The sequence below is a fragment of the Sceloporus occidentalis genome, unplaced genomic scaffold (assembly GCF_023333645.1).
Source record: "Sceloporus occidentalis isolate IW3139 unplaced genomic scaffold, rSceOcc1.0.p SCAF_5, whole genome shotgun sequence".
NCBI classification, from domain to species: Eukaryota; Metazoa; Chordata; class Lepidosauria; order Squamata; family Phrynosomatidae; genus Sceloporus; species Sceloporus occidentalis.
In genome coordinates this window covers 841,413-862,105 of record NW_028316985.1, presented here as the reverse complement: position 1 = coordinate 862,105, position 20,693 = coordinate 841,413, and the positions used below count along the sequence as shown (strand labels likewise).

At 46.6% G+C, this 20,693-nt stretch overlaps 1 protein-coding gene across 1 annotated transcript in view; it reads left to right on the top strand.

The window, feature by feature from the left end:
- Positions 1 to 20,693, top strand: part of LOC149311503 (SH3 and multiple ankyrin repeat domains protein 3-like) — a 425,035-nt gene that overhangs the window by 187,384 nt on the left and 216,958 nt on the right. The window contains exon 11 of the mRNA XM_089526562.1: positions 2,065 to 2,398. Within this exon, the coding sequence (XP_089382688.1) occupies positions 2,065 to 2,398 (334 nt within the window). The remainder of the gene's footprint in view (positions 1 to 2,064; positions 2,399 to 20,693) is intronic.

Here is a 20,693-nt window from a genome sequence, read left to right as displayed (position 1 = left end):
GTCAATTAACATCTTTGGACAGCTTCAAAAAGGCTGTCAAGACGGATCTCTTCAGGCAGGCCTTCCCAGACTGAAATATCCCGGCCTCAGGATCTTAGGATTTCCCCCTCCTCAGTAATGTCTCCAAAGCCCCCTTTTCTTTAGAACTGAAGTTGCAGTGGTTTATTGGTTGGTATTATTTTGTTTAATTTATTGTTATTTTAACTAGTTATTGTGGTTTTAAATTAGATATGTTGTTTAATAACTTTTTAAGGGGGGAGGGAAATAAATTGTTTTTATGCTGTATGTTATTTTAATGCTGTAAACCGCCCGGATTGGTTCGCCACAAGGCGGTATATAAATAAAAATTTATTATTATTATTATTATTATTATTATTATTATTATTATTAACTGTTGGCAAACCACATTATTCCAGCAGTGTAGATGCAGTTGTAGCCGCATCAGTCTGCAGGCCTTGCATAGTGCAGTGCTCTGTGTGTTGAACCAGCCAACATTCCCTGCATAGTGAAGCCTAGCTTCTCAAGCAGATACGCTTTCGGCTTAGCTTTCTCCCTGCCATGCTGGTCTCCTGCATGGAAGGTGACTTTGTCCTGATTAATTTTAATAAATCTGGGGGCAAGCAGGAGAATGGGGCAACTGCTACACCAGAGTCGATGCCACCTTTCATGCCCAGCCAGAGTGATGTCAACGTCACTGCTATAGCTTAAAAAGAAGCTGGAATGCTGTTGGTCTTATTAAACTGGGGGTATGTGTGTTAGGTTGCTGGTTTCCTTATGGTTTGCCCCATCCTGATGGCAGGGAATGTGGGCGTTTTAAGCAGCAAAGGAGCAAAACGCTTTTAATAGCCAGCAGCCCTTTCTCATTTAATAATGACATGCCTAGGAATGAATGTTTTCAGCAATTGTGGCTGCTTCTTGGGGTGTTTTTTGTTAACTGCACTGAGAACATAAACAGTTTGCTTGTGTGCATGCGCCTGTGTGCAAGAGAGAAAGTGAGTGAGTCACTGGGGGGAAGTCGCCTTGTTTTCTGACAGTGGGAATTGCATGGCTGTTGGTGCTTTCAATGGAAACTGGGCATGATCCCAAGATGTGAAGAAATCCAAGTCTTGCTGCTTCAGCTCCCAGCAGAGCAGTTGACTGGTCCTGTTACAGTACAGCCATAGCCCCAGCTGGACAGGCTTCTGCTAGTGTGTTTACCTTCTCCTTTGTCAATGGCACAGGCAAATGGGAACACAACTGGGAAGAAACTTGGGAACTCATAGAATCATAGAGTTGAAAGACACTGCAAGGGCCATCCAGTCCAGTGCTTTCCTTTGGAGGCCTGGTTGGCAACAGGATAGGTATCATTTGGGCTCTGCAGGAGTTTTTCCCCTTTGTATTAAATCCTTCAGGCCGCACTGATTTGAGCCAGGATGCATTTTATCTGAGTTTTCACTATTTTAAATTGCGTTACCCAGTTTTAAATTGACGGCACTCTTTAATATATTTTAATGTATCTTTTAAAATTATTGTTCTTCTTTTCTGCTGTAATATGATTTCACAACAGATCTTCAGATATATGGCAGGAAAGGCTATAAGATGGCGCAAGTAAAAAGTTACATAGAGGCAGAGGAAAAGGTGGAAAAAGAAAGTAGAGGTTTACAAGAAGTGATAAGCACCAAATCTTCATAGGAAGGCAGTGTGTGTGTCTGTGTGTGTGTGTGTGTGTTTAAATAGCAATCTGTTAAATTGTGTAATTACAGATTATGTGATCCGTGATGTACTTACTTTCTTTTCTTTATATCATTTATGCATTTTTCTTTTAAAAAACTAATAAAATATGACTTTAAAAAAATCTGCAGGGAAGGATGCAAACATTTTTAATAAACAAATAAATAAATATACTCTCCGAGTCCAACAGGGGTCCATTTGGGGAGTTTGAGTCAAAGTGTGTTGGAGTTAACCGAACAGCCCTAAAGTGAATTGAAGTGCATGGCTGCCTTGTTCCATTGACGATGAGCAGATGGTGACAACGTCCTCAACTGACCCCTTCTCCTTCTTCTCCTTCTTTTCTCTCCGCCGCAGTGCCTTTTAGAGAGACCCCCAGCTACACGAAGAGGAGACGGCTCATCGCGGTGGGAAGCCTCTCCTCCCCCCACCTGTTGCAGCGGTCCGCGAGCGACAACAACTTGAAGTCCGAGAGCCGCCCGTCCTACTCGCCAGTGCCCTCCCTCCGCAGCCTGCCCCAACAGCTGCTGGCTCAGATGCAGGAAGCCGCTGTCGGGGTGGGAGACCGCGGCCTGGTGGGCACGGCCGGCTCCCGGAGTGCCCACAGCCGCTCCCCTTCGCTGCAGCGCGTGCGGGGGGAGAAGGAGGCCGACCCACACACGCTCAGGAGAAGCAGCCGCGGCAAGGCCAGGTGAGACAGAGGGGCGCCCGCGTGGCCACCTGCCCAGGTGCACTCCACTGCCACCTGCCCTTCCTAGCTGCCTTGGCTGCCTCTCGGCGGGGGGTGCAGGGAAGCGCCAGTGGCAGCTGAGTTCTCTTTGCGCCGGTGCACAAAGGAGGGCTTCCTTGTGGTGGGATTGGGGCCAAGGGTCAGTTTCTGGGAGGAACTGTCCCACCAGCAGCCCTCGGAAATGCTGGACAGCTCTCTGCTCTCTCTAGCTGGCTCTGCATCACTTTCCCTCTTGAGCGCCTCTGTGGACACAGGGAGCTGTCCGGGGTTCTGGGTGCATGTGGTGTCCACTGTGCCACAGGGACACACTGGGTATACATGCCTTGCACGTGTGTAGCGGATGAGCGTGGCTGTCTGTGGAGGTGTTTGGGTTGCTCCTCTCCCTCTTGTACCTGTTCCATTCTCTTTGTTGTCTTTGGTGCGTACTTCTGGTTCTTCAGAGATGTTTGCCATTGGCATGGCAACGGCACATCGCTTGAAAGCTGTTCCCTGGGAGGTAGCACTGTTGAGACCACCGGCCCACACCTGCCTGGTTCCTTCTTCACCTGGTTGGCTGTGCGTGGGTGAGGGAGTGGAGCGGTGGAGATTCTTGCAAGGAGGTCTAACGTCCTTTGGTGGCTTGGGGTATGTGCATGTGCAGAGTGCAGGCTAGAATAGCATCCGCCTTCTTTGTTGGAGCATCACTCTGATGGCTTATGGTCAGCTTCTGATCAACTATAATCCCAAGGTCCTTTTCACATGTAGTACTATTGTGCCATGTTTTCCCCATCCTACATGTGTGTATTTGGGTTTTGTGGCCAAATGTGGAATTCTATGGAATTGATTTCTGCCCAGTATTCTATTATTATTATTATTATTATTATTATTATTATTATTATTATTACTATTACTATTATTATTATTATTAACCTTTATTTATAATGCGCTGTAAATTTACACAGCGCTGTACATACAATCTTTTTAATTGGATGGATCCCTGCCCTCAGGCTTACAATCTAAAAAGACACGACACAAAGGGAGTGGGGGTGGGGAGGGGGCCTCTCTAGTAGGATAATACATATAAAATACATAGCAATACAGTATATGATTCAATAAAACAGGGAAGAAAAGATCATCAAATAGCAAGTGACAATTATGCAATGCCTGGGAACGCTGCCCTGAACAGGATGGTCTTCAACTCCGTTTTGAAGCTGGTTAAAGAAGTGATGGCTCTTGCTCGCGAGGGAAGAAGGTTCCAGGAGTGAGGGGCGTCTAGTTCTAGAGGTTCTAATTTATCTAGGTCTTTTTGAATTCTGTTCCTATCTTCCAGTATGTTAGCTACCTATCCCAGTTTTGTGTCAACTGCAAACTTGATCAGGATTCCTTCCACATAGTCATCTAAGTCCTTGATTTGTACAGTGGATCGTCCATATTCTCTGGGGTGAGGAGTGCAGGATCCCTGTGAAGATGGAAAAACCACAAATGAAAACCCCTCACTAACCACTATATTTTTAGTTGAGAGAACACCTCTCTAAGAATCTTTGGTTCTGCAGTGTAGCTCTATGGTCAACGTCTGCCAGAGGTTGACCATAGAATTGCACTGGAGGACCTACAAATGCCCAGAGAAGTCTTCTCTTTAGGAATTGCTAGGTCCTCTAGTGCAGTTTTTGGTGCAAGTTGACCAACTGGATGATCTAAAGATTCCTAGAGAGAATATATTAATGAAATCCATGAATAGTCAAGTCCTCAAAAGTCAAAGCTGCAAATCTGAAGGGCTGGCTGTAGTTGTTGTTGTGTTCCTTCAACCTGTTTCCAATTCACGGCAACTCTAGGATGAACCTATCATAGAGTTTTCTTGGTAGGTTTCTTCAAAGGAGGATTGCCATTGCCATCATCGGAGGCTGAGAGAGTGTGACTTGGCCAAGGTCTCCCAGTGGGTTTCCATAAAAATATTGAAATGTGTCAACCCATGGGCAGAAACCTGCATCACTCCACTCAAGACCTCCTTCCAGTTTGAAGCGCAGCCATTGACAATGACTCTTTGAGCATGGTTTTCCAACCAATTATGGTTCCATCTGACAGTGCCCCCACCTATCCCTGAGTCAATCATTTTGCTAACCAAAATATTGTCAGAGACCTTATCAAAAGTTGCCTCTAGGGATGGGATGAACTGGCACCATTTCTGCTTTTGAAGAAGTGACTGTCTTGGTACCTCCTTGGGGTGGCATTTTGCAAGGAAGAGCTGCAGAGTAAGTGTGCCAGGGCGTTTTCGTATTACTAACAACCTTAGATGAGAGTCTGGATGGAAAACTGTGCTCCAAGAGTCGTCCTCAGTGGCTTGGCTTCAAACTGGAAGGGAAGTAATTGTCCCACTATATCACTCTCTGACTTGCTGGTCAGGCTTCATCTGGAGTCCTACCGTCAGTTCTGGATGCCTCATTTTAAGAAGGATACAGACAAGATGGAGCAAGAAGGCCAACAAAGATAGCAAGAGGTACAGAGAACAAAGCCTGAGGAGAGGCAGGTTCAGCTTGGGGAAAAGAAGACTGAGGTGTGGCATAACTGTACTCTTGAAACCCTTCAAGGGCTCTCAGAGCCTATTCTGTGCCGGTAGAACCAGGTCCTGATGGTTTTAAGTTGCTGGAAGATAGATTTCGATTGAACATTAGGAGGAGATTCTTGACAGTGAGAGTAGTTGGGCAATGGAACCAATTGCCTAGAGAGGTGGAGGGGTCTCCTTCGCTGGACATCTTCAAAAAGAGGCCACATAGCTCCCTGCTGGAAATACTAGGATCCAGCATAGTTAAAATGGCACCAGATTGCTATAACTGTGGTCTGTGGAGCTCTCATAGTCTGCTCAGTATACGTTACTCGTGCCCAATGAGAATTTGCCAACCATGCCGGCAATGAAGTGTAGATCCTGAAGTGTAAGAATATATAATTGAATACCAAAGTCAGCATAATCCATGCCATCATATTTCCCAGTTCTCCGTATGGTTGTGAGAGCTGGAATTGAAGAAAGTGGATAGCAAGAGAACCGACTCGCGTGAAAAGTGGTGCCGGAGAAGAGTTCTGTTGAAAAGACATATAAATGGATCCTTGAGCAAATCAAGCCTGAACTCTCCTTAGAAGCCAAGAGACTGTTGTACTTCAGAGATACCATGAGAAGACAAGGTATCAAGAGAAAGCCATAATGCTCAGTAAGGTCGAAGGCAGCAGGAAAAGAAGAAGACCATGGGGCCTGTGTCCTCGCAAGGATGGAGACATATTGGATTGCAAAGGAAGTCTCTTTTTTCTGTTGCAAATAGGTGTTAAATTTCCTGGACTTTGAGACACTCCCAGGATCCAAATGGCCAGGAGGACGAGGTGCAAGACTGCAAGAAATACCCCTCCATACCATCCGAATTGAGAGCAGACACAGCAAAATGCAGGCCTATGAGTAACATCTTCAGGGTTGTTTTTTTCTCCTGTATGGTTTTAACACTTTCCTGATGAAGAAGCCGGTGGAACTTTGAAAGCTTGCAACATGTATGTTGTGCATTTTGGTTGGCCATTAACAGTATCACTGCTTGGTGGATTTTTTATTGGATTTCCTTTAAAGATGCATAGACTCCAACCATCAATGAAGCCACAGCTTTGAGTCTGCAAGACCTGAGCTGGGCTCTTGAAGATGGAGGACTTGACGGTCCTTCTTTCCTCGGGTCGCCATTAATCTAAGTCATCTTGACAGCAGTTCACAACAGCAAGACATCCTACGCTTTCTTTGCCGGTTGGGGCTAGAGGATAAAATTACAAACGCTTTCTGGTTTCCTAGAGAGAAACTAGGGAGAAATTCCTCAGCTTTGCTATTCATCTGGAGTTCCTTTCATAACTCCTCTCTTGTCAGTTTCACCCTTTTACTCCTCCTAATCAAAAGTTAACATTGTATGTTAATGGATAGGCAGGGTGTGTGTGTGTGTGTGGGTGTGTGTGTGTGTGTGTGTGTGTGTACACACATATATTTGATGAAAGATGGTTAATTACTGTGCACACTTAACCTGAGCTTCTTAGGTGTGACCTTGGCCACAAGCCATCTGCTCCAGCCTCCCCTTGAGAGCAATGATATTAAAAGAGTTGCAGGGATTATGTTGGGCCCCTTCGCCTCCTTTTCTGTGTTGCGGAGGGCAGGGGTACGGGGTTCTTATTGGCAGCTTTGGAAGAAGGAGGTCAGATCCCTCTTAGAGGCTGGCCTCTCAGGGGAAGGAATGGTCCCACTACCTTCTGCACTGGTCAGGCCTCACCTGGAGTCCTGTGTTCAGTTCTGGGATGTTCAGAGAAAGGCAACGAGGACGATGAGAGGAGAACAAAACAGACGAGGAAAGGCTGGAGGAGCTGGGTGTGTTCAGCTTGGTGGAGAGAAGGCCAGAGGGGTGACCTGGTTGCCCTCTTGCAATGCCCCAATGGCTGCCCCAGGGAAGAGTGGGCCAGTTTGTTCTCTGCTGCCCTGGAGAGTAGAACCAGGTTTAATGGCTGGAAGTTGCAGGAAGGTAGATTTGTTCTGACGTTAGAAGGAATTTCCTGACAGTGAGAGCAGTCCGCTATGGAACCAGTTGCCTGGAGAAGTAAGTGGTGGGCTCCCTTTCTCTGGGTGTCTTCAAAAAGGGGCTGGACAGCTGCCCATTGTTGGGGATGCTCCGGCTGGAGATCCTGTAGTGACCATGGGCTTGGACTCAGTGGCCTCTGAGGATCCCTTCCAACGCTATGTTCCTGCATTTCTAGGAACATGAGATGGTTAAGAATAATTGGGCCATTGGTAGCCACATTGAACCGGCCTTGGCTTTGAGTGTTGGGTCCTGCAGAGTCTGCTTGGGACTGCCTCCTTCCTTTATCTCTTTGTGAAATGCTGCCTGGCTGTGGCAACCTTTAGCTTATCTATCTCATCTTGAGGTTTTCGGCTGTCTACTCGCCCTCATTTAAAATGGCCCCTTGGTCTCTAGCTAGGAAAGGAAGGCCACAGTGGAAGGGGAGGAAAAAGAAAGAAAGAAAGAATTTATTAGGGCACATGGCCAGCATAGGAGGGGAGGAAGGAGCTGAAGGGGGGCATGCTCAGCTGATTCCCCCAATACATACACATGCGCGCGCGCACACACGCACCATCTGGGCATGTGCTGTCTTTCCATTAGACAGAATCCTGCATCTGCTGTCATACGGCTGCTTCCATTTCCTTCAGTAACACTTCATGCATGCACTGAATGTAATTTTAATGTTAGCCTTTTGTACATTGTAACAGTGTTGTTTGTATTTTAACTCCTAAGTCACCTTGAGTCCCATTTTTGGAGAAAAGGTGGGATGTGAGGAATGATTTGTCCAAAAGAATCCTGTTGCTTTCTTGCAGGAGCACAGTTTCCCCTATGGAAGCGGCTGGGCATTTTTGTCCAACGCAAAACATCCACATTCAGGCCAAGGTTTCATAAGGCATGCGGTGCTATTGCACACGTAAAGGTACACTTAGGTGCACAGTGCCTATTATACAGAGGTACACCTTGTGTATCCCTTATGGATGACTTGGTTGTGAATTCAGTTGGATATTTGGTGTCTTGCTGCCATTGCACAACATTGCCATTCAGTGTAGGGACATGGAACGCAATTAATGCACAATTCAGATGTAGGCTACCGGCCAAGGTGATGATGGTGGATGGAGCTCATTTTCTCCATATAGTCTCACAATCCAATCCCACCCATGCTTAAAGACATTCCTCTCATGTCGTAATCTGTTTTCATGTTCCTTTCCCAAGCACCAAAGGAATGAGAATTCAGCCTCTCTCTCTCTCTTATCCTCTGTTGGAGGAAACCCTAACCCTTCCCCCCTTGCAGAATATGTGATGGTTTAAGTTCTGTGCCTATGGCTTCATAAGTTTAATTGCAGTTATCATCATCATCATCATCATCATCATCATCATCGTCGTCGTCCAGTGGTGGCAAATGGTGCGGTGGGAGCAATTCCAAACCAAGAAGCAAAATGTCTGAATGGAATTGCCATAGATAGGACCCCAGCAGGCCCAATTATCAAAAATGACTCTACTTGGAAAAGGCCACATTGTTCCATGATCCATCCCTGATGCCTAGATTCCTGGCTAGAATCCCAACCACCGATAGTCCAGAACTCCAGATAGCAACACCTGGGAGACTGTGAAATCAAGAGATGATGATGGTGGTGGTGATGGTGATGGTGATAGTAATAGTATACGCCAACCCTTCTCAGTCTGAAAGAGTCTGCCGGCACAAGAATGTTTTTATCTGCTGCCGAAGGGAAAGGAGGATGGAGCCAAGCTGGCCTCTTTAAGGAGGGAGTTTCAAAGCCTGGGAGAAGGCCCTCTCTCTTCTTCCCACCAAACGCATCTGGGAAGATGGTGGGACTGAGAGGAGGATCTCTCTGGATGATCTCAGTGTTCAGACAGCCTGGACCCAAGCCATATAGGACTTTATAGGTCAAAACCAGCCCTTTAAACTGTGCCCAGAAATGGACCAGTGGCCAATGGCTGCTACATCACGCTGTTGGCTTGTGTTTGGCTTCTGGTGTACTAAGACCCCCGAATCTTTTCCACATGTACTATTTTCAGGCCAGGTGTCACCCATCCTATATCTGAGCCTTCCATATGGTTTTTCCTGCCTCGGTGTAGTACCTTCCTTTTATCCCGCTGAGATTCATTTTGTTAGTTTTGGCCCAGCTCTCCAAGCCATCAGGGTCATTTTGAATCCTATCCTTCTGGACTATTAGCTATGGCCCCTAATTGGGTTTCATGTGCAAATTTGATAAGCGTGCCTTCTATTCCACCATCCAGGTCATTTCTGGAGATGTTTAACAACAGCGTGTTTGTTTGTATATTTATTATAATGCAAAATCAGTGCATATGGTACTGTACAAAAATGAAAGAATAAAAGAGCCCTGTCAAAGGTTTGCAGTTGAATTAGAAACAAGAAAATAAAGTGAAGTGAAAGGACTAATACAAATTATAGATTCATAGAGTTGGAAAAGACCCCAAGAGCCATCGAGTCCAACTCCTTTTTGCCATGCAGGAACACAGTGTCAAAGCACCTCTGACAGATGGCCATCCAGCCTCTGTTTAAAAACAGCCTCCAAAGGAGGAGACTCCACCAGACTTTGACAAGAGCCTCTTCCTCTGTTTAAAGAGCTCTTACTACCAGGAAGAGCCTCCTAATGTTGAGGTATCTCCTCTAGTATGATTGTGTCCTATTCTCTGGAGGAGCAGAAAACAAGCTTTCTCCATCCTCAATATGACGCCATTTCAAATACTTAAACAGGGCCATCATACACCTCTGAACTGTCTCTTCTGCAGGCTAAACATACCCAGCTTCCTAAGGGCTCTCTGTAGGGCTTCATGGTTCATGTGTGATTAATCATAGGATCCTAGAGTTGGAAGAGACCCCAAGGGCCCTGATCCACTCCAACCCCCTTCGTCTGCCATGAAGGAATTCACAATCAAAGCATCGCAGACAGATGGCCATCCAGCCTCTGTATAAGACCTCCAAGGAAGGAGACTCCACCAAATTCTCTGAGGGATCATCTTCCACAATCAAACAGCTCTGACTGTCAGGACATTCTTCCTAATGGAAGAACCTCAGTGTGAACTCCCTTCAAATATTTAAATAGGGCTATCATTTCACCTCTTAACCTTCTCTTCTCCAGGCTAAACAGACCCAGCATCTCCCTAAGTCTTTCCTCATAGGGCTTCATGGTTTCCAAGCCCTTCACCTTTAGAGATGCTCCAGTTTGTCAGCATCCTTTTTGAATTGTGGGGCCCAGAACTGGACACAGTATTGTAAAAACAAAACACACAAACACACACAATACAGTTACAAGGACATGCTTCCACCAAGACATATCACCAGAATGTACTCAGTTATAAAAGTAGAAGTAAGCTGGCTATTTTTTTTTAATAATAAGATTTGATAATATTCCTTTCTTTTGAATTATTGGTGTTGCACTTTTACTCCTCGAAAGAAGAGGCGTTGGTGAGGTTTCCTGCCTCAGTGCAGATGGACTTTGGAAGCAGGTTTTGCCACCATTTGCTGCTTTGCCTCGGGCAGCAAAATCTTTGGGGCCACCTCTGCCAAAGGTTTGTCAGTTGAACTGGGAGCTCCCTGCATGCTTATGTGGAGGGATTTTTTAGGAAGGAGTGGATTTCCCATACAGAGGAAATAGCAAGGCAGGGTACCATTTTCTTTCCTGTCTGTGGCCAAATGGCACATCCTTACCTCTCTTTGCGGACGGATGGGAAAGATCTTTCCGCCTGTTTGAGAAAACAGATGAGAAATCTCAAGGAAGCGTCAGCCGTCGGAGTCTGTGAGCCTTTTCCTGCAGATCAACAGCTTGCTTCCTGCATTGAAAAAACACTTATTGGGCTAAATAAATAAAAATGTGTGTGCATTGTCTCTCTTCTTGCTCTGTTTCTTATTCTGGGGGAGCCAAAGCAGTTGCTAAGCTTCACTTGCAGATCTTAGCAACTGCGCCAGACCCACCGAGAAATAAGCAGAGCAGTTTTTAAACAACCTACCACCCTGACAATGGTTTAAAATGCAGTAAGCATCTTGTTCTGTGACAGAGGGACCCCTTTCCTGGAGCCCATGGAAGAGTCCCAGCTCAGGGGCCAGCATGCACTTTGCATGCAGAATGTCCCTGGTTGAATCCCTGGCAGCTCCAGGAGTAGCGAAAGGGCAATCCCAGGAATGCGTGAGTGCCCCTTGTATTGCCAGGCTGAATTTTGCAGTCCTCAGTCCCCCTAGATTCCTTGGATGGGAAAAGGAAAGGAAGGGAAAGGCAAGACAGCAAACTGCCTCTCTTAGAAGCCTCCAAAGGTGGCAATTCTTATTTTAAATAACTTGTAAGTCGTGGGATCACAGAGCTGGAGGGGGCCACATATGGCCATGGCCAACCCCCTTCTGCCATGCAGGAATAACATCACTAAGGAGCTCCTGGAAGTTCCCATCTGACTGCTGTCTAAAGACCTCCAAAGAAGGAGAGTCCAGCACCCTCCCAGGGAGCCTATTCCACTGCTGAATAGCTCTTAACATCAGGAAGCTCTTCCTAAAGTTAAGGAGCAATGACAAGAGTAGACCTACTGAATCTGTTACATTTGTCTTGACTCAAGATTTGACAGTTGATAGAATGGATCTACTTTAGTTGGGACTCAGCCAGCTACAGCCACAAACTTTTCAAGACAGCACTCTCGCCCTGGGATTCCTTCCTCACATTCTGAGCAGCAGAGATCAAGGGTCCAGGCCTTGAGATCAGGGGACTGCAACAAAAATGAGGTGACTGAACCTTAGGTGAGCTTTTGTCTATATAAAAAGGGGGGAGGCACCATTTTCAGCAACCTGGGAGAGCCTCGTTCATGGGGCCTGGCAACCTCTCCTGCCCTCTGCACCATGGGCACCTTGCATCTCCCTCCCCTTGCTGCCCTTCCCTCTTGGCGGAGGTTTTCTTCCAGTCCATTCCTTCCCTATTACCCGAATCCCTTCCATCCCCTCCTTCACAATCTTCAGCTGGTGGTTTATTACAAAGCAGCTGCCAAAAGCCCAGAGAGGGTTTCATTTTTAATCTTCCCTGGCCCATCCCTGGAGGCAGGGCCATAACCAATTGCCTTGTCTCAAGCGGTTTGCCTCTGCGTTTGTTAGCCGTGGCCGGAGATCCATTTATTGGATTTCAGCAATGGGATGCAGAAGCAGAGCGGTGTGTTTTTTAGCAGGAGATTGGTCGCCCTCCACTCCGACTGGGTTGAGGCGCTAACACACAGGTGCACATGCGTAGACCAGGGCCTGGGGGGCACCACATTCATTCCAGTGGGGCTCAGTCCCCTTGTGCAAGCCCTATTGAAATAAAAGGGGGGGGGGTGTAAAAGAGCTGGAAGGGACCGCAGGGGCCACCTAGTCCCGCCACTGTCACGCAAGAATGTGCAACTGAAACACTCCTGCAGCTGAGAAGGTATCAGAGGATCAACCTTGATGGAGGAACAGGTGGAAGTGCTTGCCATCCACTGCTGCTCTTCAGATAATACTGTGGGCCAGGGACATATTGCATGGTGGTCTGGAAGGTGCCATTGATTTCCCTCCCCCAGAAGCCATGGAAAGAGATGCTATCGATGCATGGGAGCCCCTGGGTTGCACAAGGCGAGGCTGACATTGGACGGAGCCTTGTTTCGTGGCCCCTTGACTCACCTGGCTGCCTGTCTCTCTCCTTTTCTCTCCCTGCTGACAGTTTCCCTGTTCAGTCGGTTATTTGCCTCCAGGCCTCACTGCTGCCAGCAGAAGGCAGAGCAAGACGCATTGTCTAACGCACTATGTGCAAAGAAGCGTCAGAAAGATTATTATTTAATGTGAGGGCTGTCACCCAATAAAGTATAATAGTAGTTGATCCAGGACGCGGGGGCTGCTTGGTTAATAAATCCCTTCCATGGATTAAACATCCATAAGGTTCCAGGGAGGAGGACAAGGGTCCTCAAGAAGAGGAAGGAGGAGGAGGAGGAGGAGGAGGAAGCTTCAAACGTTTTCAAAAAACTGTTTTTGTTTCTTTATTAGAAATATAACTTAACACAAAACTATCCTAATTGTTCGTTCACTTACTATATCTGCAACAAGCGTCAACATTACAATGCCATGCTTTACGTTATTTCTATAATATGCATTGCACATGATATGTGTTCCTTCTCATCAGAATATGAAGTTGTTCAGAGGCTGAGTTGATTATATGGATTATATTATATTCATTATCTTTTGACATTTCCCTCATTTTTAATCTTGTAATACATAGCATATATCTTACTCAGTCCAGTTCTGTCTGTTTTCTCTTCCCTTGGCATTGAGTTTATTATATCTATTAATTTGTTCTACAAAACAAAGAACAGGCTTTCTTTTCTCTCCTATATTCTTACATTCGGTACAGAATATTTTGTGTCTGTTTCCCTTCTTTCTATTCCTTCTTCACATTCCTGAAATCCTTTCCATTATAACCGCTTCCATATTATCTGGGGTTTTCAAAACGTCTTTCACTTACATTTTCCAAATCATTTCCAGTCTTCTTCCAGACTATTTGTCATAATGCTATTGATCTTCTGAGACAAATCGGTTTTGCTTTTTAACAGGGCAGTACGATAACATCCAAAACCGCGATACTGTATCTTTATCAGGCCAGCCAAAAGGCACAAAATAGACGACGCAAGCTTTTGAAACTCCACTGGCTTCTTCATCAGGCAAAGGGGTTAAAAACCATACAGGAGAAAGAAAAATGTGACAAGTCTTCATTTTGTCTAGATGTTGTTGTTGTTTTCAGTTAAGTTTTTGACATCATTGTGGTGCCCATAACTGGGCACAGTATTTCGGGTGAAGCGCTGACCAAAGCAGAAAAGAATGGTACTAACATTTCCCTGGATCTGGGCGCTATATCCCTGTTCATGCAGCCTACAATCATATTGGCTTTTTTAGCTGCTGCATCACACTGTTGACGAATCATCCCTTTCATAGGTGCTGCTTTCCATCCAGGTATCATCCATCCTATGTTTCTGCATTTTTCCTGCCCAAATATCATGTCTTACCTTTATTGCTGTTGAAATTCATTGTTAGTTTTGGCCCAGATCAAGGCAGTTTTGAATCTTGGTGCCAACGGCTGCCTTTGGAGAGCAGCTTCAGTTCTAGCACTTGCATTTCAAAGCCTAATCTTTTGAGGCTTCGCCTTTATTTTTTTATTTTATATCATTTATATCCTGCATTTCTGTCAATGCAAAATGCAAGCTGGCATATGGCATAGACTGAAATAGAATACAGCTAAAATCAGTATTAGCATTTGAAGAAGAATGAAGCTGTCGTATTAAAAACAGTACTAAATTAAAGAGTGTGTTTAAAACATTAAATAAAGAGGGGGAAACTGCAGCATTGAAAGACCCTCCCCAAAACTGAGAAGCCCCTGCCTTGCGTGGCCTAAGCAAGCGTGGGACCCAGAGAAAGCCTTCCCTTGAGGATCGCCAGATCTGGATGATTCAGTCTGTCCGAAATGCTGGACTCAAGTAGGGCTTAATAAACCATGGCCTGTAATTGAAGCCTTCCACAGTCCCTGTCTGGTTCTTTCCCAGCCTCCTTTCTGACATAGTTTTCTGTGGGTTTTTCAGGCTATGTGGCCATGTTCTAGAAGCCCGAAAACCGCACAAAAAACTATGGATGCCGGCCACGAAAGCCTTCGACTTCACTCCTTTCTGATATTTCAAGGGGTTCTGGCTGCACTTCTTGGATTGTGAGAATCTAGCATTTTAAAGGTGATTGATCCTGTCCCTGAAGCAGGTCTAGAGCCTTGGAAAGCTTGGTTCAGACTAGAACCCGGAGCATGGAGACTCAGGCTGTTTCAGCGACATTCATCATCTTGACCAAATGGTTTTAAGGTGTGCCCAGATGACAAGGTGCTGATGGATTCTTTGCAAACACACAGCTGTGACTGAGCCGGTTTTTACCAACACCAACAACCACAAGAAAATGCTCCGCTGATGAAAAGCTCCTTTGGCCTTCCGTCTTTGCAACCAGGGAGAGGGAGAGGGAGCGGATTGCTGAGCGCCACCAAGGCCTTCCTCCTGCCCTGAGCGGCGCTGCTTGATGCGTCTGGAAAGGGCCCACTGGGACACAGAAGCAGGAGGGCGGCGGGGGGGGGGGTCCCTTCCATTGACAGGTTTGTTTGTTTCCCTAAAGATTTAAAAGATGCCATATTGCTGTCAGCTTTGCCAGCCCAAGTCTAGAAATGAGACACAGCAGTGCAAACCTCAGGAATGCCTGACGCAGATGCGGATAGTTTGGGGGGACACCAGTTGGACTCCCCAAATGTCTGGAGGAAAGGCTGTAGTGTCACGGAGCAGCTGGGGTTTAGGGGCAGAGCGGGTTCGGCGTTTAATACACCTCTCTTCCACTTGGACACAGCCACAGAAGAGGGAGGAATTCGTTCACATGTAAGCGGTGTAGACATGTCCTTGCTATTGCTGTTGCTGTCTATTCCAGCTCCATTCTGCCATGCAGGAATCCACCACTAAAGCTGAAAGATGCCCATCCAACCTCTCCTTAAAGACCTCCAAAGAAGGAGAGTCCTCTGAAGCAGTCTATTCCTCTGTCAAACAGCAGTGGCACTTAAGAAGATTTTTTCCTTAATATTTAGGTCGAATCTCTATTCTTGAACTTGAATCCACTGGTTTGTGATCTAGACTCTGGAGCAGCCAAACTCAAGCTGATTTTATTGCGTACCTGGCATCCCTTCTGATATTTAAAGATGACAGTCATGCCACTTCTCAGTCTTCTCTTCTCTAGGCTAAACAGTAGATCCAGCTCCTGATATCGTTCCTCCGAAGGCTTGGTTTCAAGACCTTTGGCCATCTTGGTTACCCTTCTCTGGACACGTTCCAGCTTCATATCCTTCTTGGATTGTGGTGTCCAGAACTGGACACAGACTCTCTCCAGGCAAGGTCTGTCCAAAGCAGAACAAAATGGCAGCAATGCTTCCCAAGTTCAGAAACTCCTATTGATACAGCCCACAATTGCATTGGCCTTTTTGGCTGCTGCATCACCCTGTTGACTCCTGTTTAGCTTGTGGTCTACTAAGACCCCCCAAATCTTTTTTGTATCTACTGCTTTCAGTTAAAAACCACAAGACATTTTAACAGCCCTGTTGATTTTACAGTAGAATTAATATTTTTTCGCTCTAAATGGTTTTCAAAAACAACTCTAGTCCAGCAGAGTCTGAAAGTACAGATGGAAAGAATATTCATTTGTTCAAAGGTTTCTGATAAGGATGTAATTCTTGGCTAATTTTCTTCACAAAGGAAGCAAAAACTCTTGTTAGCAGTTTCCTTCCAGTTTGCAGGAAGTCTTCAGAAATGGCAGCATTTTGGAGATTATTCACAGTTCAGAACTTGTTCCGCACAAAATGTCGATACCTTTGCACACAAAGCAGCCTTTTCTGCACAGAAAGTCCTATGGAAAGAGAACGTAATATTGAAGTGGCATGAGCCCCGAACGGTGAGGAGCGTCATCAGTTCAGGGCGCTTCCTGTCAAGATTTCTGGGCCCTTCGGGAAGCACATTTCCCAGCCATTTTTCAAGTAAGATGTTGTATCATTCCTTTATTTCCTGGCACTCCCAAATCTCTGTTGGGATGGATAATGCCAAGCCGAGATCTTTATGCACTTTTCACCAGTATTTGAGCTTTGCAGAGTATTTCAGGGAATTATCTTGCACAGAAGTTACAGTCTTCAGTCCTATTAATTCTTTCTGCCTCGTTGTTGTTGTTGTTGTTGTTCAAATCATTTCTGACCTTAAATGATCACAGAGTTTTCTTGGCAAGATTTCTTCAGAAGAGAGTATGGTTTGTCCAAAGTCACCCATTGGCTTTCCAGGGCCAAATGGGGATTCGAACAGTGGTCTCCAAAATCCTAGTCCAATGCTCAGACCACTGCACCACGCTGCCTCTCATAGATGATGGTGGAGATGCTTGTTTTCTTAAACTGTTTTGGAACAATTATTATTTTTAATGGTATGTTTTCAGTTGCTTTGGACGTTGCTAATGGTTTCCTTTCCTTTTAATGCTTACCTTTTGTGTGCTTTAACTAAGCTGTGCATATGTTTATTTGTAAGTTTCTTGGTTGTCCAGGAGCATAGCTTTGGATGAGGAAATCTGCCCATCTGTATAAGAAATCTGTTTCCCTCCGGAATGATATTTCCCTTCACTTCCCAAATGCTTAGCCCAAATGCAGAGAGTGAGACACTGAAAATAATCCCCACTCAGAGATCCTCTTCCATTTGCTGTGATTTCTTTCCCTTTGCAAACGCTGCCTGCGCCTTTTCTTGAGACACCTAAACTCTATTTCTGAATTACTCCACTAACATTTTAAGTTGCTGCAATACTAGACATTTGGAGACTCAAGGAGAATATCATTAGGAAGAGAGTTCTTACTTGGAGAGCAATGCCCACATTCTTCTCTACCATGAGTCCCAATGTATTATTGGGAAGGACCAGCCCAGGTTAGGTGGGCGGGGTGTGTGTGTGGCCTTGATACACAGGAACACCGTGCCCCTCACCAGGAACCACATCCGACAGACGTCCTATATCGAGTGTATTTACCTGACCCTAAAGGCGAGGGACAGTCTGGGGATTCTGTTGGTGTATCGGCCACCCCGTGCGCTAGCGGACTCCCTTAACGAGCTGACACAGCTGGTCGCTGAACTGATGCTGGAGACGCCCAGGCTACTTGTCCTGGGCGACTTCAACATCTCCCTCACGGCCAGCTATGTTCCATCCGGTGCGGCTCGTGAATTCATGGATACCATGGCGGCCATGGGCCTGTCCCAGCTGATTTTGGGTCCAACGCATTGTGCGGGTAATACTCTCGATTTGGTCTTTTGTTCGGATGCGGAAAATCCGTGGGCGGAAATAACTAATATTTCCCCCCTGCCATGGACGGATCATTTCCTGGTTGAGGCGAAAATCAAGGTCTCTACCCAGATCCCTCCCGGGGGTGGTGGACCTATTAGGATGGTCCACCCTCGAAGGCTGATGGAACCCAAAAGGTTCCAGGAAGCCCTAGAGGGACACATGGTTGGAAGTGACGGCGACTCTGTTGACGCCCTGACTGGACTATGGAGAGGTGATACGAGCAGCAAAGAACTCGTTCTATGGTGCACGTGTCACGTCCGCGGAGTCGCGTCCAGCAGAGTTGTTCAGGGTAGTTAGGGAGCTAACTCAGCTCCCTCCTGCCCTGAACCAGATCCTTGAACCTTCTAAGGCCTGCTGCGACCAATTTAACAACTTCTTCGCGGATAAAACTTCTCGGATAAGCGAAGGTCTTAACGCTGACATTCAGGCAGAACCTAGGGTAGAGGCATCCAGAGCCTCCATGGACTTTGTTAAACTGGATCAGTTTGAGTTGGTAAGTACCGATGATGTGGACAAGATCCTCGGAAGTGTTCGGAAGACAACCTGTTCTCTCGATCCCTGTCCCTCGTGGCTAGCAGCCCAGGGGGGACCGGCTGTGACCTCTCTGTTACGCCGGATTATTAATACATCCTTGAGGGATGGGCAATTTCCATCAGATCTTAAATTGGCCATTGTAAAACCTTTATTAAAAAAGCCCTCCCTCGACCCCCTGGTACATAATAATTACCGGCCAGTTTCACTGCTGCCATTTTTGGGGAAGGTGATCGAGAGGGCGGTTGCACTCCAGCTTCAGGCGGTCTTGGATGATACGGATTATCTGGACCCATTTCAAACTGGCTTTCGGGCGGGTTACGGGGTTGAGACGGCCATGGTCGCCTTGGTCGATGATCTCCGTCTGGGCATCGACAGGGGAAGCGTGTCCCTGCTGGTGCTCTTGGACATCTCAGCGGCTTTCGATACCATAGACCATGGTATCCTTCTGGAGCGCCTGGAAGAGGTGGGGATCGGGGGCACTGCGCTCCAGTGGTTCCGATCCTACCTCTCTGGGAGGTTCCAGATGGTGCAGCTGGGAGACGTGTGCTCCGACAAGAGGGCCCTTACATCTGGGGTCCCTCAAGGAGCCATTCTGTCTCCCATGCTTTTTAACATTTACATGAAACCGCTGGGAGAGATCATCCGGAGACATGGGGCGCGGGGTTATCAGTACGCTGATGACACCCAAATAGTTTTCTCTATGTCTCCGACTGATGCAGTGACTGAGGATGGCGTCTCTCCTCTCGTGGCCTGTCTGGAGTCAGTAATGGGCTGGATGAGGGAAAACCGACTCAAGCTGAATCCAGAGAAAACGGAGGTACTCGTGATAGGTTCCCCTGGTCCAGGAATGGCGGTGGTTCCACCTGTCCTGAACGGGGTCACGCTCCCTGTGAAGGACTCCGTGCGCAGTCTGGGGGTGCTTCTTGACTCGTCCCTTCGCCTGACTGCTCAGGTGAATGCGACGGTCAAGAGCACCTGTCATCAGCTTCGGCTTATTTGCCAGCTGCGCCCATACCTGACCCAGAGGGACCTTGAAACTGTGGTACATGCTCTGGTAACCTCGAGACTGGATTTCTGCAATGTACTCTACATGGGGCAACCCTTATACCAAACCCGGAAGCTACAAATGGTACAAAATATGGCAGCCAGGCTGGTCACTGGCACCTCCAGGGCCAGCCACATTACACCGGTGCTAAAAGATCTGCACTGGCTGCCCATCCGCTTCCGGGCGCAATATAAGGTGTTGGTAATGACCTATAAAGCCCTAAATGGTTTGGGCCCAGGATACCTGAAGGACCGCCTCTCCCCATATATTCCGTCCCGCACCCTCAGAACATCTGGGCAGCAATTACTTAGGGTTCCCGGGGCTAGGCTTGTCTCCACGACTAGGAAGACTTTTTCCATCGCCGCCCCGGCCCTTTGGAACATGCTGCCCATAGAGCTCCGCTCGGCCACCTCCCTGGCCCAATTCAAAAAGGATTTGAAGACCTTCCTTTTTGGCAACGCATTCCCCGATTAAGTTGTCCTACGGACCTCCTTCCGCTGCACCGGCAAGAGGACTGGCTAACTCGGGGCTTTTTGTTTTTATTGTATTGTTTTTAATGTTGTATGTATGATGTTTTTAAATGATGTAAACCGCCCTGATCTGAGGAAGGGCGGTATATAAATAAATTTTTTATTATTATTATTTATTTTTATTTATTATTATTATTATTATTATTATTATTATTTATTAACCTTTATTTATGAAGCGCTGTAAATTTACACAGCGCTATACATGCAATCTTTTTAATTGGGCAGTTCCCTGCCCTTGGGCTTACAATCTAAAAAGACATGACACAGAAGGAGAAGAAGGGAGTGGTGGAGGGAAAGGGTAAGAGGTCCAGCAGTTCCTCTCTGCCTCCAAGGCCTGGACCAAGGCAGATGGACTGGAGGGAGGGCTTGGCTTCAAAATGGAAGGTTAATCTTCTTCCAGGGAAAATACATACTTGCAAGTAGGATAATGCATATACAGTACATAGCAATACAGGAAATGGTTCGATAAACAGGCACTAAAAGAACATCAGATGGTAAGCGACAATTATGCAATGCCTGGGAAGGCTTCTCTGAACAGGATGGTTTTCAACTCCATTTTGAAGCTGGTTAAAGAAGTGATGGCTCTTGCTTGTGGGGGAAGAAGGTTCCAGGAGTGAGGGGCAGCAAGTGAAAAGGGGCTAATCCGAGATGGGGCAGAGGAAATCCTGGGCTGAGACAGGAACCCTTGACTACCAGAACGGAGGGAACAATAGAG